A 25,047-nucleotide genomic window follows, 5' to 3' on the forward strand; every position below is an offset into this window, starting at 1 on the left:
GGCACTTCTCAGGTCCTTCCTTCACTTCTTTGCAGTGCTTACAAAAAGAAAGAAATAAGTTCAAGTATTAAATGAGCAGAATCCAGCCAGGTTCCAGTGCTGGGGCTCACAGCTGTGCGTTGGGGTCTGTCTGCATCTCCCGGCTCACAGCACTGCAGCCCCACAGCATCAGCTCCCAGCGTCAGTGTCTGAGACACTGCAAACTTTTTTTATGGGGTAATTTGCTGATCAAAGGGAGCCGTCCAGGAGCATGATGAATTTGACACAACCCATTCGTTCCTAATTACGGGTAACATGCTAATGACTCTTGAATAACACCGTGCAGCCGGCTACAATTTAAGAAAAAAAAAATCATCTTTTTCTCTACTTGCCGGAGCCGGGAGGTGAGCACACATCTGTGCTGGGGGAGATCTCCATCCCTCTGCCTCCCTGCGGTCCCGGCACTGGGTGGGGTGCACCCCTCTGTACCCCTGGGAGAGGGGATCCTGGCGCCGTGCTGGATGGATGCACACAGCCAGGGTGCCCTGTAACCAGGGTGCCCCATAACCATGGTGATCAGTGATGAGGATCTGTATAACCAGGGTGCCCCATAGAGAGGATTCCTGTATAAACAGGGTGCACCCACCATAACCGTGGTGCTCTATAATGAGGGTGCCCTAGACTGGGGGCGTCCTGTAGAGAAGGTGCCATGTAACCATGGTGCCCTTTAGTGAGGGTGTCCCATAGCAAAGATGTCCTATAACCAGGGTGCCTTATAACCAGGGTACCCTATAGTGAGGGTCCCTATAACTAGGGTGCCCTATAAACAAGGGTGGCCTACAACGAAGCTGCCCTATAACAAAAATGCCCTATAGAGAGGGTGCCCTATAGCAAGGATCCCTATAACTACCATGCCCTATAACCAGGGTGCCTTATAGCAGAAGTGTCCTGTAACCAGAGTGCCCAATAAATAGTGTCCCTAAAATGAGGGTTCCCATAACCAGGATGCCTAATAGCAAAGATGCCCTATAACCAGGGTGCCCTATAATGAGGGTCCCTATAACCACAGTGCCCTATAACCAGATGCCACAATGTCTTTCCTCTGCCCAGGAAGTTTCACCATTCCCCTCCCACCTGTCAGCTCCTGAGCACCATTTCCCTTTGATCCCATACAGCATTTTTGGGGCTCCATGCACATCTGTGCACATCCGTGCCCCGTCCCATGGCTGACCCGAATTGGAGCAGCAGTGTGGGGGCAGCAGGCACTGGGGGGGGGAGTGGTGCCCTGTGTGCGGTCCTGAGGCCATGCCATTTTTTTCCTGTAAATCTTGTAATTTCGTGCTTGAGAGCACACCAAAGTGAGGCAGCCAGCAGGGAGTGAATTAAATTCCCCCCTGAGAGGTGGTGGCTCGGCCCCCTGCGGCCCCACTGCTGCCATGGGACACCTGTGGCACTGTGCCCCCAGTGCCCTGCCTGCCCAGTGCTGCTGCTCACTGTCATTGGTGATGCTCAGCACAGAGCTTGCAGTGATCCCAGGTCCTCCTGGAGCCCTGCAGCTCCTCACTCCCATCGGTGCACAAAGAGCAAACAGGGCATGGGGGGGTGCAGGGAGAGCTGTGCTGCAGGGGTTTCCTGGGGGGCATTGGGCAGCAGCTCCAGGCAGCCTCCAAAGCTGTAGGGGGATTCCATGCGGTGCGGATGGAGGAAGCAAAGCCCTGCACAGCTCTGGCAAATGGACATGTGGAGAGCTCTGAAAGGCTGCATGGGGGCACAGGTGCTTGGGGCTGCTCTGCACAGGGCAGCTCTGTGCATAGGGCAGGTACACACATAGAGCAGATCTATGGGGCAGCTCTGTGCACAAGGCTGCAGTCCCACTCCCATCCCCAACCTGCCCAGCTTCTGAAGCCCCGCAGTGCGATGCAGCGATGCATCAGCTCCCTCCACCCTTTGGCTTTTAACTGGAATTGCTGTTTTCATTTTGAAAAGTAATTAAAACATCAGACCTTGAGCTGTCATAACTGTCACATGGCTTTGTGTGCGCATTACCGATGCGCATCTATCGCTGCTAATAGCAGAGAAGAATCACAGCCCGGGGAGGAGCGTGCCCTGCACCAGCTCTGCAGGCCACAGGAGCTGAGATTCTGTTTTATTTCCGCAGTGTTTGGGTGAAGTGGTGGGTTTCTCCCCTCCTCTTTATCTAGTGAGGATGTATCAAGCTGTAGCCCAATATGTAGTATGAATTCTTAGAGCCTGCTCCTTCTGCTGCCGTGCGACTTCTTGGCGCGGTGCCGCAATGCAGGTGTCCTCCTGCACTTCCCACAACCCCAATCTGGGCAGCAGTGGGAAGCTGTGGTGTACGCTGTGTGATGGCACCCGGTGTCTTTGGGCACGGGGCATGGCAGGCGCTGGCTGTGTGCAGGGTGCAGTGATGCTGGATGCACGTAGCCATGGGAAGGCGCTGGGTGCTGCGGAGGAGTCTGGCAGAGCAGAGGCAGTGCTTTGCGCCGGGATGCGCTGTTGGTGCAGGAGAGCATCTTGTGCTGCCCTCCTCTGTGCCTCCCTAACCAAACCCACAGGGAACCACAGTGGGAGGACCCATAGCTGGAGGGCGAGCGAGCCCGGAGGGAGGAGGAGGAGGAGGAGGAAGAGGGGCGAAGGCAGAGGGCCCCTTCCCGCCGCCCACCCCGTGTGTCTCTTTTGCAGGCTCTCCAGGTGGCACGCCAGTTCCTGCTGCAGCAGGCCGCGGGGCTGAGCTCCCCCAGCAGCAATGAGGGCAAGCAGCCGGCGGTGCAGGTGAGCCCCAGGACCTCCCCCTCTCCAGAGCTTTTTGGGAAGGGCTCGGCTGCAAAGCGGCGCTGATGCGCAGGGCCGGGGCAGTGCCGTCTGTGGATGGCTGCAACACAGCAGGAGCCCAGAGAGAGACAGATGCCCTGCAGAGCTCAGGAAAGGTGTGGGCTTTGGTGCGTCAGCCCCTGGCTGCATGCACATCCCACTCCTTTGGCTGCCTCTGTAACAGCAGGATGGGAAGGAAAGGGTTGCTTGGGGTCGAGGTTGTGTTTGAGGGAAAGGTCCCCTTGGGGGATGTGGAGGGATAGTGGCATGGAGAGAAGGGCACTGGGTGCCACCTCACCTCGGGGCAGCATTTGGATAGGAAGTGTAGAGCTTCCTGATTACAGGGAGGAATTCATGCCCACAGGTGGGCACTGGGTTAGGGGCAGTCCCTGGGGCCAGAGCCAGTGGGTCCTTGTGCAGGGGACCCATGGGGTGGGTGTTGGTGGCACTGAAAAATGGGCTTCCAATGCACACGGTGCCATCAGAGGAGGGGGGTCTTCTTCTGGCTCTGTGCCTTGGCCAAAGGAAGGGGCAGAGAGAAGGGAGAAAAAGGACAGGGAAAAGCAGGGGGAGGGGGGAAAGTGAGCCCAGAGAGTGGGGGAGGTAAAAAAGAAGCAAAACCCAAGTGAATGGGAAGTGACAATTTAAATAGCTGTGTGGAGGGGCTCTCCCTTCAGGCTAATTAAATTTATCGGAGAACAGCAGGTTACCTTATTAGAGCCACGTGGGTTTAATTAACAAAGGAAAGTAATTAGTACGCGTGCTCCCCAAGCTGGAGGTCCTGCCTATGCCAGGCAGTGGGGAGGGGGCTGCGTGGAGCTGGGAATGGGCTCCGGTGGGCTCCTCTCCACCCAGCACAGAGAAGAGCACCGGGATGAGACCATCGCCTGTGCCCTTCCCCTTTGCTTTTCTCATGCTGCTGAATTGCATTTTGGTTGCAAGCAGCCTCTGTCCCCTTGGTGAGGGGCTTTATGTTTGGGCTGCCCCATGCACCCCGTGCTCCTGGCCTTGCCTCGCTCTGTCCTTTGGAGGTTGTATGGCCGGGGCATGGCTGAATTTCAGCATGCATGCAGTTCCGCTGCTCCCCGAGCCACGTGGGTGCCATCACATCCCTGTGGGGCCGGGGGGGACCCACACCCCCAACCTCCATGGGGCCGAGCAGCAGTGAGTCAACATGAGCTGCAGGCAGGCGGCCTTTTTCCAGCGGTGTTTGCAGGAAGGAAATGCAGTCACCGCATGGAAAATCCCGCGCGGGACAAAGGCAGTAAGAGTGAAGTCACGTTCCGGTAAGCGCTGCGCGCCGCTGTCCGTCTGTCCGGCTGCAGCAGGGTTAACTGCATCTGCCGCCCTCCTCCCTTTGTGTTGCAAAAGAACTTGTGAAAGTTGTAGATGTGAGTCAGAAATAGCTCATAACTCAGCAGCCCGGCCTCTTCCTCCCCTGCCCGGCAGCTGGAGCGGGATCTGCGCGGGGGGAGATGGGGATTAAGCGGGCTGCTTTGAAAGGAAGTTTATCTGACGGCAGTGGTGTGGGTGAGACTGGCCAGGAGGCTGCAGGGCGAGGAGGAAGAGAAGGAGGAAGAGAAGGAGGAGGAGGAGGAGGAAGGCTGCGTGCCAGCGCTGAGCACCCAAACCCGAAGCGCTGCGGGTTCCCCACTGCTGGGGATGGGATGTTGGTGGGGCACTGTGCCAGCGGCAATATTAATGGCAGTCGGCAGCAGTGCGCTCCTGAAAGCAAACAGGGAGCTGCTGCTGGGTGCGATAGGGATCGCGGGCGGTGTTTCGTGAGTGTGAACCCTCGGTGCCCCCAGATGCCTGGAGGTGTAGCTGAGCACGGAGCCATGCAGCTGACGCTGGGCTACAGCTGCAGCCCCAAAGCCATCGCCCTGAGATGTTTCTAAGCATTTCTGCTTCTTCGGAGCCTTAAAGTGACGGTGCTTTTGGCGGAGGGGGACAAAGGTGTGGCATTTTGCAGTGAGGGCTCTGCACGGTGCTGCTCTCCATCGCTCACAGTGCCCACGTGCTGCGATTTCGGTGCCACGCTTCGTCCATTGCTGCATCACGGGGTGACCAGAAATCAGCCTCTGGGGCCCCTCAGTGCCGCTGCACAGCTCTGAGAGGGGACGGAGCGCCGGGGGAAGGGGAGAGGAGTTCGGAGCAAACTGCGGGAAATTGCTTTTCTTTTGTCTGCGGCGGCGGGGAGGGCAGCGGAGCGGAAAAGTGTATTTTGTTGATTTGAAACTTGAGTGAAATGGGTAATGAAGACAGATCAATACTAGCCCTTCCGCAGTCCCTCTCCTGAAGGAGGGCAGCAGCCCGTCCCGCTCAGCTCGCACCGCGCTGCATTTCATCTGACCCCCCAGCCCGGCCCTGGCCCCTGTGCTGAGCCCTTCTCCCCCTGCACTGCACTCCCTTTCCCCTGCCAGCAGCCCGATTACACCCCATTAGTGCACCCCTTGTTAACGAGGCACTCAGTGGGGATTGATCTCCACATTCTGATCGGGGTTGGGGCGCAGGTGGGACGAAGGCAGGGGCTCTATCTCCTGCCATTCTGAGCTGACACCCTCAGTTTGTAGCTGTTGCATTTGGGTTTTGGGGCCGTCATTGCGGAAATGGCGATGCTCCTTCCCCATGGCTCCGTGTGATGCTGACTGTGGGATTACTCAAAGCTGGAATGGGTGCTCCGCTCCGTGCCCCGCTCCTGCTCCCGCTGCAAGGACGGTGTGTTCCCTGCAAGCCATTAAAAAAAAAAAAAAAAAAAAAAGTTTTTAAAAAAAAAAACAGAAGAAAGCAAACAGCATTGCTCCCCAGCCCAGCCAAATCGGCTTTGGCTCCGCATGGCGCTGAGCTCCCCCTTAACACCCGTCTTGTTTTCCACCCCCGCCCCATCGCTGGCACGGAGGGATTACAATCCCGAGCGCCTGGAAAATCACCCCCGAGAGATCGCGCTGGCCGACCCGCGCTGCAGCGTTGTCGGGGCTTTTTGTGAGGTGGCCAAAGCTGTTAGTAAGCAGTTCTGCGGGGTGGCAGAAGGCCAGCGGTGAGGCAAGCCCTTCTGTGCGCCCATGGCAGATGCCAGCCCATCACACCGGGCGCAGCGGGACGCAGCTGGGGCTGAGCCTGGGTGCTGGGCAGCCTGAAATGCTCCCATCTCCCACGCTGCCCATTCCCAGCTGCAGTGCAGCTGCATCCCAAGGGCTGCCCTGTGCCGTGCCCCCTCCCAGCTGCCACCAGCCCCCCTGGGTAGCACCTCCCCGGTGTCCCTGTGCCGGCAGCAGCTGTCCCATTCCCCATCCCCACACCGGATAAGCGAGCGCAGCGGGAGCGGACTTTGCTGCAAGTGGGAATTTCCCATTGGACTCCAAGTTCCTGCCCTGCTCAGAGCCATCGCAACATCTGGGCAGGGAGCTGCGCTCCGCCGATGCTCACACCTCACCACACCACCTCCCCACGTCAGCCCCGCGTCGGAGCGCGGGAGAAAAAAGGCATTTAATGCAGACAAAGGTTGTATGAAAATATAATTCCGCTTTTGTTAGCAGCCATCAAACTCTAAAAAGCGTCGCTTTTGTTTTCTTGTAACGTTGTGAAAACCTCGTGTCGGATCGAGAGCTGGGGCCCTCTCGACTAATCGCCTCTCCTTTGTGTTTTTAGATTATAGGGGCAATTAGTGTTGTCAAAACCTCTGGCAATTCTCTTTGCTCTTGACAGGGTGTCAGTCCGTTGGGCGAGAAATGGAAGGTGTTATAACTCTCTGGTAATTAGGATGCCTCCGATTGGAAAATGCCAGCAACGGCGGACGAGGGGCCGTGGAGTGGGGGTGGGGAGGCAGCCAGGATTGGTTGGGGAGGGGGATGCGTACAGCAATTAATTAGGGGCTCTCATTCCGAGCACGCTGCCAGCTTGATGAATCGGTGTAGGGAAATGAGCAGGATGCTCTCCGCTCCCGGCACACGGGCACGGACCCCGCGCACATCGCTCCTCACCAGATGTGTGCACAGCTGCACGCTGCCACCTGAGCACTGCGTGGGTAGGGGGACACCGTGGGGTTGGCTGTGGCTTGAGCTCCTCCTGCCCGGCTCGTTGCTGGGGGTGCTGCTGTCGGATGGGGTGTCAGCCTGTTCTCTGCTTGGCCCGTATCCCTGTGCTGGGACGTCCTCAGGCCCCACTGCTGCCCCTGTGAACCAGTTAATAACTAACCCCGACCCGCTGGTGCCTGGGGGGGCTCACGGTGACAAACGGAGCTCGGCGCGCTCCTGACACCTCCCTCCAGCCTGGTGCCTGAGCAAACAGATAAGCCTTTGCAATCTCCCTTGAAGGTCAGCGCGCTCCGGTGCGGCCGGGTGCCGGCGGGGGGAGGCAGTGCTGGGGCTCCTCCCTGGGCTTAGGGTGAGCTGCAGCCGCAGAGCCACCAGCGTCGTGGATCTGTCTCTTGCTTCTGGAGGTCTTCAGGCCCGTGTGCTTGGTTTGCATGGGGAGCTGGCTACTTTCCTGGGAAGAAGCACCCAGGGAGCTGTGGCACCATCCTGCAGTCTGGGGCTGGGAGTGGGGCTGGCTGCTGTGATCATGGGGGATATGCTGGGGAAGGCAGTGCCCATGCAGGACCCGCTCGCATCCCCTTGCTTTGTCCCAGCCTGTACCCATGGTGGGTGGACGAGCTGTTCCCACAGCCCCCCTCCAGCACATGACATGGTGGTGATGGGGTCACTGCTGTCAGCTGGAGGGAGAGCTGTGATGGAGAGCCTCATCACACTCTGCTCCATTATATGCTTTGCAGATTTGGGTAACAGGGATCTTCCCTCGACGTCCTCCTCCTGCATGCACTAAGAGCCCCGGAGGGCACAGCGCTGCCCGGTGCTGCTTTGGGGTGTTACCCATTCCTATAGGAGGGCAGGGGCTGGAGCTGGGGCAGTGCTGGTTCTCAGTGCTCCGTTCCTGCAGGCATCTCTCTGCCATCAGCACCACATCACATCCCCACACTGGGGTGAGGGTGATCCCAGCATGCCGGAAGGCATCACCAAATGGGATGTGGAGATAGGGGACACAGGGGAGGTGGTTGGCAGAGGGTTTGGGATGGGGGCTGTCAGCATATGGGGAAGGCTGGGACGAGCAGTGTGGTGACATGTGTGTCCCTCCTTTCCGCAGGTCCCCGTATCCGTGGCCATGATGTCCCCGCAGATGATCACACCACAGCAGATGCAGCAGATCCTGTCCCCGCCCCAGCTCCAGGCCCTCCTGCAGCAGCAGCAGGCAATAATGCTGCAGCAGGTAACGCTGCTCCCCCTGGGGCTCCCACCTTCCCTCTTGCCCTTCTTGCACTGGGAGAGCTGCTCTGCAGAAGGCAGAGCAGAGCACACAGTGCTGTGCCCTGGGGCCAGCATGGGACTGGCATGGGGCTGGGGGCCAGGCGGGTGCTACATGGTTCCATCCAAACCCAGAGCTGGTTCTTGCAGTGTTCCCAAGTGCTCCTCACACGTTAAAGGAGCAATGAGGGAAGAGGAGGGAGAAGAGGAAAAAAAACAAACCTGACTGCGGCACAAAGCGGGGCTGCTCAGTAAACACCTCCGCTGGCAGAGAGAGGGAAGGAGCGATCCCACAAGCATCCTCCCCGCCCTTCCTCCTGCCTCCAGTACCTGTTTACTCCAAACAGGCTGATAAGGGCTCAAGGTTGGCCCCAGGGAAAGAACAAAGGGTAAACACTACCCTGGGTGGGTCCTCCCGCAGCCTCTTTGGAGCCGGATAAAGAAACACGTTTGACTGCAAATTAAACAACCCAGGCCGGAATAGCTCGCATTCTCCACCAGAAGCAAACCAAACATCACACCTCTCACCCCTGACCCAATGTTCCCGCAGCCGCGCTCGACCATGCGGCAGAGCCCCGGCTTTGATTGGCTTTCGGGTAAACACCGAGGCCTTCCAAACCTGTTCGCCGACAGAAAAAGCAAAGTTGCTGCTGTCAGCGCTGTCAGCCCTGAGCTGATAAAGGCTTCCCGGCATCCAAAGGGGCATTCCTGAGCCAGAGCCGCCCACCCGTGCTCACCCCCCGCCGCCTCCGGCCCCACCAGCGGTGCTGTGCTGTGGGCCCAGGCTGGTGGCCGTGGGGCTGAGTGCTGCAGGACATCGCCCTCAGTGGCTCAGTGGATGGGATGTGGGTCTGCCTGCCGGAGTGCCCGCCGTGCCCACAGAGCCTGCAGAGGGCGTGGGGCAGCGGGGGACCCCCCCAGTTCCGCAGCAGCATCCATGGGGTGTGTGGGGCTGGGTGGGAGATTCTCTGCTGCTGGAACGTGGAGTTACTCATATCAGAACAGATGCGCTCACACCTCATTGAGAGCCCTCTCCTGGGTGCCCACTCCATGCTTGGGATGGGAGCCTGGGGGTTTGCTTGGCTGCGGGGGTGCAGAGCTCTCAGAAGGGTGCTCCCAGGTTTTATGGCACATGGGATGGCCCCAGTGGTGCTGTGCTCGGTGCTGGGCGGCTGCAGGAGCTGCGTGGCTGCAGCACGGGGCTGGCAGTGCAGGGCAGAGAGCCAAGCGGGTGTTGCTGGTGCTGATCCGTCCTCTCTCCTCCTGTCCCTCCCAGTTGCAGGAATACTACAAGAAGCAACAGGAGCAGCTTCACCTGCAGCTATTGACACAACAGCAAGCCGGAAAGCAGCAACCCAAAGAGGTGAGCTCATGCAGATGGGTTCTGGGCCATCAGATCTGGCTGCAAATAAAAGGGGACCAGCAGGAAGAAAACAAGGCCTGTGTGAATCCCAGCACCTGGGGGAGAGGCAGGGCCTGTCAGAGGGGACGTGGGACTCAGTGGCCCCTGGGATAAATCCCCAAATCCTCCCCTCAAGGGGAGGGCAGAGCAGGATTGGCGCAGCCCTGCCCCATTGCATGGCCCCAGTTCACCCATATGGCAGCAGCGCAGCCTCTAGCAGGAACCTAGAGCACGGTTTAGGAACCCCTCTCTCTTCCCCACTCGCTGTATGTGGTGCTGCCAGGGCTGTTCCATGATGTGCACGTTGCTGCACCCCCAGCACTGCTGCTCTCTGTGGTCCATGCTGGCACCCACTCGAGCTTCACAAGGCTCTGACTGTGGCTGTCATTGCTGTGCCCACGCGGTGTGCAGGGGTTGGCCTTCCTGCAGCCATCTCTGGGAGCTGCAGCTGCTGCTCTTGCTCCAAGATCAGAGCTGGCTTAAAGAGAGTATGGCAACTTGTAATTAAATGCTACAGAGGAAAGGAGAAATCTGTCTGCTGAGAAGTGCTGTGAGGCAGAAGGGGCATGGCCAGGATGGAGAAGGGCTGTGCTGTGTCCCAGAGCTGTTTGCTGTGCTGCTTTGCAAAGGAGAACCCTCAGCATCCCGGTGCTGTGCAAAGGGCTGCTGAGCTGCTGCCCTGTGCCATTCATTCCCAGCTCACTGCTCCCAGAGCCCCACATAACATGGGGATCGCTGTGTGCTCCAGTGGAGGGGGCTGCCCCTGCTCCCCCCCCAGCCCATTCCAGCACAGCCCCCCGAGTCCAGCAGGGCTGGGGAGGGGCGGTGGGGGGCTGCCTCTGCCTCACCTCGGCGTCAGCTTAATGAACTGCTCCTGTCACTCCCTGGTGTCACGCCGAAACTCCTCTTGATGTGCTCATAAATCAAAGTGACGGCGCCTCGCACCCCGTGAGCTGCACCCACTCAGCTGCAGCTAATGTAGGCAGCGCTGGGAAGGTGCTGCGGCCCCAAACGGGGAGGGTCACTGGCATAGGGGTGGGGGGACACTGAGGGATCCAGCTGGGGGATCAGACCCTAGCAGGGAGCCAGGCCAAGGGGTTCAAGCTCTTAAATCACGGCAGGCTCTTCTCCTGCGTCCCATCAGGGACCCCCACCAGTGGGTGCCGTGGGTCAGACCCCCCCAGGTGCACACTGTGTGCACAGTGCATTCCAACCCCGTGCAGTTTTTGGCCGTCTGGTGCACATTTGCTCTCTGAGGTGGGCAGAGGGGCTCCCCAGGGGGGGATGTGGCCCTTGATGTGGGCGACCCCGATGCTTTCCCATACTTGTGCTGCGGAGCTGGAGGGACACACACGTGGGTTGCAGTGTGTGGAGCTGCAGAGCGGGGTGTGCCCACGGGGTCCGGTTCTGCCACGCTGAGTGCCCCGGGGATCCTGATGACTTCATCCACTGCCAATCTGCCCCTGCTTCCTGCCGGGAAGTGCCATAAATGAGGCAGTGTTCGGGGAGCCCAGGCATGCCCAGGGCCCCCGGGGAGGGCGGTGACGGGGCTGGGAGAGAGCAGGGAGAACCCGGCCTGGCTCCACTTTGGGGTGAGGACAGGGCTTGCCAGGGGCACGGGTGTCCACCCCGAGTGCACAGCCCTGTCACGTTCTCCTCCCTGCATCCCAACCCTGCAGGGCCACAGCATCCAGGGTTCCTCTTGGCCCAATGCATGTGGCTTCTCTGAGCAGAAATGGCTTTATTTCTGCCTCAGCCTCCACCCAACAGGGAGGAGGGCGGTGGTGGATAGGAACCCAGCATCCCCCTGGGGCTGAGAAACCTGACTGAACGACATCTGCGCACTGCAGGGACAGTGCTGCCCGGTGGCCAGGGCATGTTGCTCTGGGCTGCACCCATGTGTGCTGACTGCAGGCTGAGCTGCAAGCTGAGCAGGGAAGGAGGGCCGGGCTTAGGGGTCTCTGCGCCCAGTGAATGGGGCTGGGGTTGCAGTTGAGACCCCATGCACAGCATGCCTGTAGCTCGCTGCTCCCAGGGGGCCCCGTCCCGCTCTGTGCCCCATGGAGCAGCTTTGCCATGGGGGTCGGCGCACTGCTGCCAGCCTGGCTCCTCGCAGCCTGCAGACAGTGTTGGAGAAAACAGAGAGGTTCACGGGGTTAGCGGGCTGCCTGCCCTGCTAATGAGGCCGGGCAGCCCGGGGCAGCTCCCCTCTCATGGCCCGCTTGGATTAGCAGCTGCCTTTCCCTGTCCCTAATTGAATTCTCTCCCCTTCAGTTAATTCTCATGGATTTCTCAGTGCTTCCCCAGGGACCCATCCTGCCTAACAAGTTTAGGGCCGGTTCCTCTGGTCAGAGCGTGGCAGGGTGGGGAGGAGCCCCCCTGGTCTGTGCCCCACATAGTGACACCGGGGTGGGCGCCCATGGACCAGCAGCACAGGGTACCAGCTGCCCTGCGGGCTGCCTTGTGCCCCCACCTAAAGGGACTCATAGTGATCATCTGTGGGGAATGGAGGTCGAAGGAGGGTGTGCACAGCCGGTGTTTGTTAGGGTGCATTTCGGGTGCTGGAGACCCCTCTCCATTGGTGATGCTCTGTAGGCAGAGCTGTTTCTCATGCTCATGTAAACAACCAGCTCTGCTTGCTCTCTCCCTCTCCCTCTCTTTTCAGTGCTTTTTTTTTTTTTTTTCCTTTTTTCTTTTTTTTTTCCCACTTTCCTTTTCTTCCCCTCCTCTTCCGATAGATCAAAGCCTGTTCCTGGCGCGGCCGCCAGCCAAGCAGGCCCAGCAGCACGGAGCCCCGGCGTGCTGCCCGCACCTGCAGCCGTGCCCCTGCCCTCCCCGAGGCCACAATGCCAGCGCTCACCGTCTCCCTTTTGTCTCCCAGCAGCCGTTAGGGAACAAGCAGCTGGCGTTCCAGCAGCAGCTCCTGCAGATGCAGCAGCTCCAGCAGCAGCACCTGTTAAACCTGCAGCGCCAGGGGCTGGTGAGCCTCCCGCCGGGCCAGGGCACCGTGCCCCTGCAGACCCTCCCCCAAGGTAAGGTGCGGAGCTGGGGGGCTCGGCGGGGGGATCCTGGGGTTGGGGTTTCCCCGTGGGGATGTGCAGGAGGTGGTGATTTGCACAGTGCAGGAGCAACGCTGAGCACTGGTAGGATGGGGGGAGGGCGGCGGGTGCTGCTGGGCCGTGTCCCCCGCTGATGGCTGTGTCCCATCCCCACGCAGCTGTGTGCCCCTCAGACCTGCAGCAGCTCTGGAAGGAGGTCACCGCTGCCCAGCCTGTCGAAGACAGCATCAAACAAGAGGGTCTCGACCTCACCACCAACACCTCCAACTCTACCTCGTTTTCGGCCGCCAAGGTCTCGCCTCCCATTTCCCACCACCCTCTGCCCAATGGGCAGAGCACCATGCACACGCCGAGAAGGGATAGGTAGGGACGGGCTCCAGCCATTCTGCTTTTACCCCTGGGAAGATGGGTTGGAAGCAGAGGGTCTGCAGGGTTCTTTCTTCCCCACCTTCTGTTCTGTGATGACTGGGAGCCATGCAGCCATGGCTGGGGAGGTTCTTGGGGCTGACCCCCAGAAAGTGCCCGAGCACCCCCGTTCCATGTCTCTGTGTCCTCCTCTGCAGCTCTTCCCATGAAGAGACCCCCGGCTCTCACCCTCTCTATGGCCACGGAGAGTGCAAGTGGCCTGGCTGCGAAACCCTCTGTGAGGACTTGGGACAGTTTGTCAAGTAAGTGCGGCCCTTCCTGGAGGGAGAGCTAAGCTTTGGGGCACCCCAGTGCAGGGAGTCCTGAAATTAGGTACCCAGACAGTGCAAAAGGGGGAACCTGTGCAGAAGGGGAAAATGTGGCAGGCCATGCTGCTGGAGGAGGAAAGACCCCATTTAGGGCTGAGGGGGGTGCAGCTCCCTCCTGGGGGGAGAGGAGGAGAGGAAGCAGATGGCAGCGCGGCAGCTGCTGACACCGCTTGTGGGCTCTGCGCTGACTGATTAACTCCGCTGTCGAAGAGCCCTCTGCTAGCGTCAGGGTCAAACAAATTGTTTTCACGCTTCGTCAGAGGTTTACTTAATTAGTTCATTTGCAATTAGATCTCTTTGTAGCCAGGATTTTTAGCAAAGACATCAGAAGGAACTGACGGGCTCTCTCGCTTGCCACGTTCCCCCCTCCTCTCAGCTGTCTGCTGGCGGTGGGCATGGTGCTGCTCATTGAGGGCTGGGCTTCCAAAGCCCTCCTGGGCACAGTGAGGGCAGCTGGGACCGTGCCACCCTGCCCATCCCCTGGGATGGAGCTGGGCAGTGCCTTTGCTGGGGGAGGATGAGGAGGAGGAGGAGCGCGAAGGCATCTGTTGGGGCCGGGAGTGGTGAGTCAGTGCTGCGTGCCCTCCTGCCTCTGACTCACAGGGTGAAGCCAGATAAGGCACTGCCGTGGCTCTCCAGGCATGTTTGCACGGGGCAGACAAGCCACCTCCGGTTTGGAAAGCTGTGCTGGGTTGGCACGGGGGGGCCAGGGTTGGCTGCGCCACCCCCAGCAGGGAAGGGAGTCGTGGTCTGCATGGTGGGGCTGACCCGGTTGTGGCCTCGGTGGGTGAGGGGCACATTTCTGGCACATCTGAGAGTAAAACCCCACATTCTCCTCCTCAGACACCTCAATACAGAACACGCACTTGATGACCGAAGCACAGCCCAGTGTCGAGTTCAGATGCAAGTGGTACAGCAGCTGGAGATACAGGTGGGTGCTGCTGCACATTGGCCTGGTTGGAGCAGCTCCCTCCCAGCTCTGTGTGTGCTCTGCAGGATGGAGAACGGGGTCAGGGACTGCTGGCGAGACGACCTTATTCCCAAATCCTTCCAAGCATCCGTCCCAACCTGCGGTGCTTCTGTGTTGTGGTCTGGGTGGGCATTGAGGCATGGAGCACTCATAAACTGCTGCCCCATCCGCAATTCACAGCCCTGCATGAATCTGTAGGAAAGGACGAGCCATCCCTCCTGCCTAGGATGCCACAGTTGCCCTCCATGGGTACAGGGGCTGCTGAAAAGCGGGGTGCTGAGCGAGGAGCCCAAGTGTGGAATTTGGAGCCCGGCCAAGGGATGCTATTTTTGGACAGCAGCTCTTTAAATAGTCCTTTTCCCACTGCCTCCGACTCCCCGAAGTGCTGTGCGTAATTCAGTTCATAGGGAAGGGAGGAGATAAAAAGGGGGGAGCGGTGCTTTTTCATCTGGAGGCTGAAAGGGGTGAAGGAGGGGCAGGCAGGGCTCTGTGTGCTGTCCCTGTCCCCATCCCATTCCCTGACCCCTGAGGGGGTCAGGCACTGAGGGGCCGCATTTGGGGCACCCGGTAGTGCTGTTGTCACCCTTTCCCCTGGCTGTCCCTGGTCTGTTTGTGCCAGGTGTCACCACAGGGGACACAGAGCCTGGTGTTGGGGGGGGGGATGCACAGCAAACTCGGCCCCCTGCTTCCCGAGTCCAGGGGCGCTGCGCTGCCATCGCCTGCTCTTGGCATAACGCACGGGGTTGAAAGCAATTACCGGGGCTTAAAGAGGGGAGGGAAGGGAGAAGGAAAAAAGCGAATCCTGAAGGGCTCGCAGAGCGCTGCGTGTGCGAGTGGGGAGCTGCCACCACAGCCACCAATTATAAAGTTTTCAGCACGGAGCTCCCGCTGTGTCGGCGGAGGGCGTCTGCATCACGAGGGGGGACCTGTCAGCTCTAATGAGCGCCGCGGCAGCGCCAAGGCAGCCGAGCTGCTCCAAACTTGCACAAACTCCGCACTGGCTCTCACTGTTAACCCCTCCCAGCCCGGGTTTGAGGGGTCGTGGCAGGAAGGGAAGGTGATGGGAGGAGAGCGCGTGTCAGCTCCCATCGGCTGCGCCGAGCTCGACGCTTCTCCTGGTGCCACAGTGAATATTTCACCCTTCCCCGCACACCAGGGAGTGAATGGGCGGGGGGCACAATTACAGTGATGCTGAGTGTCCGGGCAGATGGATGGGTGGATGGATGGATGGAAGGAAGGACGGAGGGGTGGACATGGGGACGTGGGAACACGTGGGGATGCCCCCATCGCACCTGACCCGCTCCCTGCTGCTTCCTCAGCTGGCAAAGGAGAGTGAGCGCCTGCAGGCCATGATGGCCCACCTCCACATGAGACCTTCGGAGCCAAAGCCTTTCAGCCAACCTGTAAGCACACACCTCCCTCCCTGCCCCACTGCTGCCCCACAGACCCCAGTCCTTCCCTTTTTCCCCACTTGTGCCCCCCCTCGCCTTGCATGTGGTCACTGCATGGATGGGCTTTTTGGAATGTGTGTCATATTCTCCAGTTCTGTTCTGTTGTGCCAGCATCAATGCATGGCATAGGGCAGGAGTGAAATGCTGCTCATGTTGGCACACGGTGCTGCTTTGGTCATGCAGCAGGTGATCCTGTCCCTATCCCATAACTGCATCCCCATCCCATGGTGCATCCCCTCCCCATCCCATGGTACATCCCTGCAACTCCCCCCACTGCACCTCCTGCCCGCAGCACAATCCTACTCCCAGAGCAGTCCCAGCACACCCAGCCCCATACTTTCCCCACTCCCATCCACTCTGCCTTCCTCCCCGCAGCTGAACCTGGTCTCGAGTGCTACCCTCTCCAAGAGCACCTCGGACACGTTCCCCGACGGTTTACCTCATCCCCCCACCTCTGCCACGGCCCCCATCACCCCGCTGCGGCAGGGCCCCTCCGTCATCAGCTCTTCCACGTTACACAGCGTGGGGCCCATCCGCAGGAGGAACTCGGAGAAGTTCTGCACCCCAATATCTTCAGGTGAGCGCGGGGATGGGGCTGCGGGGCTGGCAGTGCGGTCCGAGGGTGGGCTGCCATCACCCCTCCATCCCCTTCTCGTCCTCCCTGCAGAGCTTGCACAGAACCACGAGTTTTACAAGAACGCAGACGTCCGGCCGCCCTTCACGTACGCCTCGCTCATCCGGCAGGTGAGTGGCTCACCCCAAAACCCTACCCCTGGGCAAAGCCGCTCCCTCCCTTCTCTGCAGCAGAAGGCAGGAGTCTCCCTGACTCCTTGCACGAAGCTCGGGCTCTTTGCAAATGATGCTCTGTCCCCTCTCGGCTCCCCAGGCCATCCTGGAGACCCCCGACAGGCAGCTGACGCTGAATGAGATCTACAACTGGTTCACCAGGATGTTCGCCTACTTCAGGAGGAACACGGCCACGTGGAAGGTGAGAGCAAGGCACGGGGCTCCTGCAGCCCCACATCCAGCACAGCAGACCCCAGCACTGCTGCAGGAAATGCTCCCGTTTTTATGTGCTAGGGTCTGGTTTGTTGCACAGCTTGGAAATAATGTAGGGAATGACTTTGCGGCTTAGATTCGAGCATTCTGCCACCAGGATGCATCGCCAGACTGAGGGGGGGGGGTCGGTCCATGTGGCCCACCAAGGTCTGTAGGAACTCCCTACAGAGTTGTATAGCTGGGGCACAGCAGAGCCACACGTCCCTGTGCTGGGAGAAGGGTGGAGAGAAGAGTGAGGCACTTGAAATAGCAAAGAAGGTTAATGATAACCTGGAGGCTGGCAGCACACCGCACACTGGAGATGGCAAAACGTGCTGGGGGGTGCAGCCAGCACTGCCCCATCCCTATGCAAGGAACTGCCCCCACATCTGAGAGCTCTGCAGGGTGCTGGAGGGCTGTGCAGGCATTCAGCACCAGGGCAGGAAGGTGCTGGGGGGCAGTTGTGGCATGGAGATGTGATTGCAAAGGCTGATGCAGGTGGATTGCATGGCTGTCTGGTTATTTAGAAAGCACCGAATGGGAGAGGAGAGAAGGACTGCTTTGCAGATGGAAGGGGCTGCTGTGATGGAAGGAAAGGGTTGCTCTGGAGCTGGGTTTCCCCATGCACTGCTGAAGCAGAGCAGCTGGAGCCTGGCGCCAGGCAGTGCATGTGGGTGATGCAGCGCTGTGCAGCCCGGTGTCCCCCTCATGGCACACGGCAGCACTGCAGCTGGCCGAGCTGCACCAAGCATCGCGTGGGGCTGTGTTCATTTCTGCCAGGATGGGGTTTGGCCGTGGGTCCATCTGGCACAGCCCTTTCCCTGCCCAGTGCCTCAGTTCCCCCACTTGTGGAATGAAACAGTGGCTGCTGCTGATGCCTTTCTCCTTCCCTTCTGTGGGTACAGGGGATAAGCATTTGGGATTTTTTCTCTGCAGCACCCTGTGTTCTGCGGCCCCAAGCTGCTCCTCAGGAGGGGCTGCCCCGACCCCCCGTATTTCCCTTCTTGCTCTTTGTTTTTTCCTGTTCCACCACCAAAGGGGATCCAGACATGCCGGGTCAGGGCAGATTCTCTTTGCGACTCTCCATGCCCAAGGCCAGGTTTCTTTCAAAAGAGGGAGATGCACAGGAAAAAATCACCTTATTTCCTCCCTCCAGAAAATTAATGTTTCTGAGGTTCCTCCCTCAGCCCCTACTTCCCCCCCCCCAGGATCCCATCCCCACACTGGGACAGAGACATGGAGCGGTGTGGGGGCCCTGGGGTGGGGAGCATAGAACAAATATCATTAGAAAAGGCAAAGAGGAGAAGCAAACAGAGCAGCCAGGTCTGGCACTAAACAAACACTGTTAAAATACAAAAGCTGTGTTAGGATGAGGTGTGGACCCGCAGCGCTGCTCCGTGGCACACGGGGTGGCACATGGGTGACATCTGTCACCTGCTCAGTGCCACCAGCACAGTGTTCTCTCCAGGGCTGGGGTCCAGCTGGGTGGAAACATTTAGGGACCACTGTGGGGAGGCACAGAAGGAGGGGTACCCCTCATTTCCACATCCCAGTATTTCCACAGCGATTTGCTCTGCATCTGCCCTATGCAGGTGCATCGCTGCCAGCACCTCCCCATCACAGTGCTGCTGGGGGCACTGGGCTGACAGGGGGCACTGGGGTGGGATGCTGCCAGCTCAGTCAGACTCTGACCATACCATGCACCCTGCTTCTAACTGGGGCTTTGTTTGGCCGACCAGCCCCCTGTGTGTGCAGGAAGGAGGAAGGGGAGGAAGTCCTGTGTTTGCTCACCCGAGGACGGGGGTTCAAGGGCAGCACTGGATCCTGTCCCCCCCTCCCTGCCTGGGGCTGGGGGTTTGCAGTGAAGGCACAAGGATAGAGAGATGAGGAAAGTGGTTTGGGGTTTCCTGTGGGTTCCCAGCTCCCTTCATTCCTGCTGGACTCGGAGGACAGGGAACACCTTTGGGTGCCTGCAGGGACATGGGCAGCGCTGCTGGGGGCTGCTGAGGGGGAGAGGGGAGGGAGGGAGAGGGGCTTTGTTTCCATCCTACATTAAAAAGCAAAAAAAAAAAAGAGGGGGGAGGAGAGGGGGACACTGCTATGTGCTGTGAGTTTCCGGGAACTCTCACAGTTGGTGATGGGGGGGGCAGTCCTTGCGTCTCCTTCTGCCTTGTTGTGCTGGCCGGCTCCTTTGTTTATACAGCCCCCATTCGACCTTTTAAATTGCTGTTAATGTTTTAGCGTAACGAATTAGTCTCTCATCACGAATCAGGACTCGAAATAAAAAAAAAAAAAAAATTAAAAAAAAAAAAGAAAGAAAAAAAAAAACCCTCCGAGGCCAACTTCCTGAAATTGGGGTCATTCTCATTTGCAAGGCAGAGAATCTGAGAACCTTAATGCAAGGAAATTTATTCAAAGGCAGAGCCCCGGCGTGATTAGGCCCTTTGTAATTATAGCTCGGAGAGATTCCACTCCAGCCTCCTGCCTCCCTCATGGATTAGCAAGTGAGTCGGAAAAATACACAGGATTTAATTAGAGGCAAATTAAAATTGGTAATGAAATAGGGGCAGTAGCAAATGGCAGGGAGTTGGAAGGGGAAAAGGGAGCCGGTATCTCTCGGGGCTGCGCTGTCTGCCTACGTGTGCGTCTCTTTATTTTACATTTAGAGATGTAAAGATGGTCGACGTAAAGAAGAAAGGGAGGGAAAGGCCCAAAAGGGACTGGGGAGGGGGAAGAAAGGAGGAGAGCTGCGTGTCCACAGCAGGTGCTGAGGTCTCGCCAGTGTCACTGCCCCTTGTCCTGCTCGGTCCCCATCCCAGTGCCAGCATCAGGCTGAGGGTCACAGCCGTGTCCTGGGCTTGGCTCAGGGCTCAGCTCCCCAAACCTCTGGGCTCCGCAGAGCCTTCACCTCGGGACAGGCTGCGTCAGCCCAGGGTGAGCGGTGGCACCGCGGGGGTTGGGGGTGGAGGAAGAGGAGGAGAAGGAAGACGGCTTTCAGGCTGTGGGTGTCAGGGCACGGCTGTGCTGCTGAGCTGCATCGTCCCCTCCTGCAGAACGCCGTCCGCCACAACCTGAGCCTGCACAAGTGCTTCGTGCGCGTGGAGAACGTCAAGGGCGCCGTGTGGACCGTGGATGAGCACGAGTACCAAAAGCGAAGGCCACCAAAGATGACAGGGTGGGTGCCACCCCCTCCTCTGCTGGCAGCACTGCGGCTCTCGGGGCCGGCGGTGCTCAGACTGCTCTCTGCTCTCTGTCTTCTGCAGGAGTCCGACTTTAGTCAAAAACATGATTTCGGGACTCGGTTACGGAGCACTTAATGCAAGTTACCAGGTGAGGATGCTCTGCTCATCCCCATCCCCTGCAGCACACAGCCAGCCCTGCCCTGCTGTGGGCACGCTCCACTTCCCGTGCTGGCTGCTCACAGCCGTGACGCTGTGCCATCGTGGCAGCACTGCGGTGGCACTGAGCAGCCTCTGCTGCCCCATGGAAATCCCACTGCACCGCAGAGCCATTCCCCCATCGCACCCCTTTGCTCGTTGCAGGCAGCGCTGGCAGAGAGCAGCTTCCCTCTGCTCAACAGCCCCACCATGATCAACACCAGCTCTGCCAGTGGGATGCTGCACGTGGGCCACGACGACGTCAGCAGCACAGTGGAGCAAGTCAACAGCAACGGCAGCAGCAGCCCGCGCCTCTCCCCGCAGCAGTACAGGTTGGTGGGGCAGGGAAATGGGGGGCAGCCACGTCCCTGCAGGGTGCGGGGTTGGAGAAAGGGTGATGGCACTGCTCGGTGCCCTCACCGAGGGGCAGTCTGGTGTTACCTGTGGTGAACAAACCGAAGGCTGAGTGCCAGCAGGGCCGTCCCCGCGAGCTGGAGGGCTCAGCCCCTCTCTCCCCCCTGCAGCAGCCACCCCGTGCACGTGAAGGAGGAACCAGCTGAGGCTGAGGACGACAGCCGGCCCGTCTCGCTGCTGGCCACCGCCACCCAGAATGTGACAATTCCTGACGACAGGGACCTGGAGGAGGAGCTGCCGGTGGAAGACTTGTCCTAAGGACCTCGAGTGCTGCCCGCGCTCCGGCTGCAAACAAAGCCCGGCTCCCGCCTCCCCAAGGTGACCTCCGGCGTTAACCCGTTTCTTCGAGGCACTTCCACAAAGCAAAAGGGTTTCCTCGGGGCACCCGTCCTGCTCCCCACTGCCCGGCGACTGCTGGGTCCCCGGCGCGGGGGACATGTGGCAAAACAAGAAACAAACCCCCCTGAGCTGAACGTTGTCCCCCCTCCTCCCTTGGTTAGTAACTGGTGAACGAGGATGGTAGATTGTTTCTGTCCGAAGTCGTCCCTCCTTCCTTCCCCACACCCACACTCCAAGGAAGGCTCCTCCATCCCCTCATCCCGCACCGCGTGGCTGTGGGCTCTCTCCAAGATGTGGTTCCAGGATGTCCCCAGATCCCCAGCGACCACCCCAGGGAGGCAGGACCCCTCTGCTGAGCCTCCTCCCAGTGGGTTTGCACTACAAGGACCCGCGGTCCTTTCCCACATGCTGCCTCCATCCAGCTTTGGGGGAAGAAACCGCAGAAATGGGGCCGAGACCTGTGCTGCAGCCTCACACCACCATCCTGCGCCTGCTGGGACGCTGCGTGTCTGCATGGCCCTGATGTCACCACTGCTGGTGCCGCCCACCCCCCACGTGCCGTCCTCCAGTCCCCAACGCCATCGGGCTGGTGGCATCCAGGTGGTGACAGCCGTCCTGGCCGGGCGCTGAGGACAAAGCTCTGGCTGCGTTGGGTGCAGCGATGATGGCTCTCACGGCCGGACCCATGGAAGGCTGGGATGGGAAGAAGATCATCGCTGCGGCTGGGATGGGCTCTGGGTCCTGCAGGAGCCACACAGGAGGTTGGCACGTGGAGTCCCACCAGCAGAACCCTGCCCTGGGCTCCAACGCTGCCATCCACGCCGGGCTGGGACGGGCTCAGCCCCAAGCCATGCCCGCTGGAGCCGGGCTCTCCATTCCCCATTTTGCCTTCGTTCCATCCTCCTCTTGTGTGCATTGCGCAACTGCGTCCAGATGGGAAGATACCAAAAGATGTCTAGAGACAGCAGGTCCGTAGTTCAGGTGAACAGATGGTATTGATGCCAAAAAGAAATATTAATAATAACGAGAACGACAACCAAACACCCCTCTTCTCCCTGCGCTTTCTTTCTCTGATGGCAGTGGTGGTACCCAGGGCTCCCCATGGCCTGGGGCTGCTCTTGGTGGACCAACACCCCCCTCCTTTCCTGGGGGATGTATTGGTATGCAGCATTTCTCTAGGGTCAGACCTCCTTTTTCCTCTGCTATGGAGTGGGAGATGGAGTGCAGTGGGGATGTGTGGGACACCTTGTGGGTCTGCTGCCCCCAGTGCTGCATTTTATGCTGAAAATGGGACATGTGTTGTGGGGCACAGGCAGAGGATCCCTGGGTGAGCACTGTTTTATACCCACGAGTCACCTCAGCAACGTCCCCAAGGCGCTGGTGACCCTGCAGCATGTATCCCCTAATTCAGGTCACTGCAACACCTGCATGCTCCCACAAGGCTGAGCAAAACCTCCCCATACTTGAAGGGGCGGCCCCCTGTTGCTCCGCCCAGGCGATGCTGAACCCCAAAGCTCATCCTGGTGAGGGGTCACCAGCATCCCCCGTACACCCCCCCCAAGAAAACCCCAGCAATACAAACCAATGTACGATGGGAAGATCCCTCGGCCCAGCTCGCCGTGCCGGTCGGAGCACGAAGCGCTGCCGGGCTCTCCCCTCGCTAGGTGTCCCCACTCGCCCCGCGTTCCGCCGCTCCATCGCCGCTGCCACCGCCGCAGACGCACAAGCAGAGCGCAGCGCCGAGCTTCCCGCCAGCCCCACCAAAGAATTCCACACACGCACCCCCTTCCCCTCCCTCCCCCCCCCACACACACCCTCCCCCTACAACTTTAATTTTTTTTTTCGGTCTTTTTAAGTTATTGTTTTAAACAAGTTTACAGCTCCGCGCGGAGGTGTGGATGAAGGTTGGCCGGTGCCGTGCGCTGCTGCTTTCCTGCCCTGCGGAGGGGCGCGGGGGGGTTGGGGAGGGGGATCTCTGCCGTGTTGGTGCCCCCCCGCCTCCACCCGCACCCTCTGCAGTTCAGTTTCCCCTCAGCATCCATCCAAGCTTCATTTTTGTCCTTTCAACGTAGGAAGATTTCTTTTTTATCCATACGAACACTGGCAGTGCTTCCCCCTCCCCCCTCCCCGCCCCTCCGTGCCCTTTGCTGGAGCTTTCAGCATCGCTGCTTTGGGGGTTGTGGAGAACATTGGGGTCTGAAGCAGGGCAGCCTTCCGTGCCCTCCCAACTCAGTAGGGCAGTGTGGCCATGGGGGCCAGGCCCCTCTGCCTGCGCGCTGTGCACAGCTCCCGCCGCTCCTCTCCTCGGAGCTGCGTGTTTCCATAGCTGCTCTCTTCACTTATCTTTTCTTCCCGACTTCCCTCTGGGGATTTCATTTTTTTAGCAGCTCTTCCAACGCTGTTTTCCTGCACTGGGCTGAGCGAAAGCACGCACAGCGTGGGCACGCAGCACACTGGCACACCTGCAGCCCGCTGTGCTCCCCCTTGGGCTGTGCTTTGTGATGTTTCAGCTTTTCCAGCGGTACAATCCCCCCTTAAACTCCCCCCAGAACCGCGATGAGGTCCCCCCTGCACCCCCAGCCCCTCCTCGCCCTGTGCCCTGTAGGTTGTTAGCCGCAATCCTGGCTCGCGAGAGCACCATATATATATATTATATATATATATATATAAGTAAATATATAAATATAAAGGAGGTTTTTTTTAAAAAAAAACAAAAACAAAAACAAAAACATGCACAGGTTTGGGATGTCCCATGGCTCCGAGCTGTGCCTCCCCCCCAGCCAAAGTGGGACCACGGTGGGGGGGATGCAGGTGCCACGCATCGCCCTGCTGCTCTCAGGGCTGAGCAGCCCCACCCACACCCTGCTCCCCACCAGGGATGGACCCCCCCCCAACCCCGGGTGCGTGTTTCCTTTTCTGCCAGTTGGGATTTGTACAGAATTCCACATCTTACCTCAAACACGTGTCCGGTGCAGGGGAGAGGGAGAGGAAGGATTGAGGACCAAACGCAGTGCGTGGCGGAGCCCCATGTCTGTATATACGGAGATATATATATACTGGTTGGAAACCCACCACCACAAGCTGCTCTCGTGCGTTGGGATGTTGGTTCTGCTCGCGGCGGGGGCATCTCCCATGGGTTCTCTCTCACTGATGTCCAGAAGGATGTACTCTGTTTTCAATGTCTTTTTTTTTTTTTTTTTTTTTTAATTATTATTATTATTTTTAACGCGGATTCATTTTGTGTGGAATCGGTGGAGGGGGGGTGAGGAGGGGCCCAGCGTAGGGGCAGCGCTGGGTGCAGGGAGTGGGGAGGGGACAGCAGCAGCCCAAACTGCATTAAACCAAAGGGTTTCTGTGCTTTGTTTACATGACTGTCCCGCGTCGCCGCCCAGGAGAAAGCCCCTACATTTGGGTTTTTGTCCTGGAAACGCTGTGGGAGGTGGGGAACGGGATGGAGCCGGGCAATGGGGACCCCCCCCCCCCCGCACCCCAGTGCTGGGCTGAAAGCCCCTCACAGTGCAGCCCAAAGGGGGGGGGGGGGGGAGTGAGGGGAAGCATCGCCCACCAACACTTCTCCTTTATTTCCCCATATTTTTTCCCCCTCGTTGCCAGGTGGGGCGGTGACCCTGGGGAGGGGCCGGAGGGAGGTGGATGGGGGGGACATGTACGAAGCCCCTTCCCCACCGCCACATCCCTTGTGCTGTATAAAGGAAATAGCATTGCTGTGTATTTGTACTCCGACCTTCCGTGTGTCTGCTTTGGCAGACGGTAAACCCTTGTACAGTAGGTCTAGCTGCATGTAATCTGTATGGACAATGGCATTATAAAATGCAATAAAATGAATTACCTATTATCTGGAGTGCTGGCTGCTTCGTTGCGGTTATGGGTGAATGCAGCATTTGTCGGCTCTTCCAGCACTGCTATGGAACCCACGTGTGCCAGAGCTCCCATTCTGGTGGGGCTGCTGGGTGGGGGTCGTATCCTGCTGGCGTTGCAGCAGCCCTCACGTCCACGGGTGCTGGCAGCTGTGCAGTTGTTGTCAGCTGCCAAGAAGGGAGGAATTTTTGGTTCCCAGCACAAGTCGGCACTGCAGAGCTGCGTTGATAATGGGAGCCAAGAGGAGCTCGGCTTCACTGCAGGTTCAGCCCTCTGCGG

General features: G+C 59.1%; 1 protein-coding gene across 3 annotated transcripts in view; it reads left to right on the top strand.

Annotated features, from left to right (window-relative positions):
- The window catches only part of FOXP4 (forkhead box P4), a 42,006-nt gene extending 17,261 nt beyond the window's left edge, over window positions 1-24,745 (top strand). The window contains exons 3-17 of one of the 3 annotated variants that reach the window (XM_085210202.1): window positions 2,683-2,772; window positions 7,951-8,073; window positions 9,385-9,471; window positions 12,395-12,542; window positions 12,728-12,932; window positions 13,133-13,237; window positions 14,147-14,234; window positions 15,593-15,676; window positions 16,100-16,301; window positions 16,392-16,468; window positions 16,611-16,712; window positions 19,816-19,937; window positions 20,026-20,092; window positions 20,305-20,471; window positions 20,664-24,745. In XM_085210202.1, the coding sequence (XP_085066328.1) occupies window positions 2,683-2,772; window positions 7,951-8,073; window positions 9,385-9,471; window positions 12,395-12,542; window positions 12,728-12,932; window positions 13,133-13,237; window positions 14,147-14,234; window positions 15,593-15,676; window positions 16,100-16,301; window positions 16,392-16,468; window positions 16,611-16,712; window positions 19,816-19,937; window positions 20,026-20,092; window positions 20,305-20,471; window positions 20,664-20,811 (1,815 nt within the window). In that variant the 3' untranslated portion in view covers window positions 20,812-24,745. Of the gene's footprint in view, window positions 1-2,682; window positions 2,773-7,950; window positions 8,074-9,384; window positions 9,472-12,391; window positions 12,543-12,727; window positions 12,933-13,132; window positions 13,238-14,146; window positions 14,235-15,592; window positions 15,677-16,099; window positions 16,302-16,391; window positions 16,469-16,610; window positions 16,713-19,815; window positions 19,938-20,025; window positions 20,093-20,304; window positions 20,472-20,663 lie in introns of all 3 variants that reach the window. The other 2 variants (XM_085210201.1, XM_085210203.1) reach the window with 2 other exon arrangements.
- Window positions 24,746-25,047: the final 302 nt, after the last annotated feature.

The sequence above is a fragment of the Meleagris gallopavo genome, chromosome 28 (genome assembly GCF_905368555.1).
Source record: "Meleagris gallopavo chromosome 28, MGAL_WU_HG_1.1, whole genome shotgun sequence".
NCBI classification, from domain to species: Eukaryota; Metazoa; Chordata; class Aves; order Galliformes; family Phasianidae; genus Meleagris; species Meleagris gallopavo.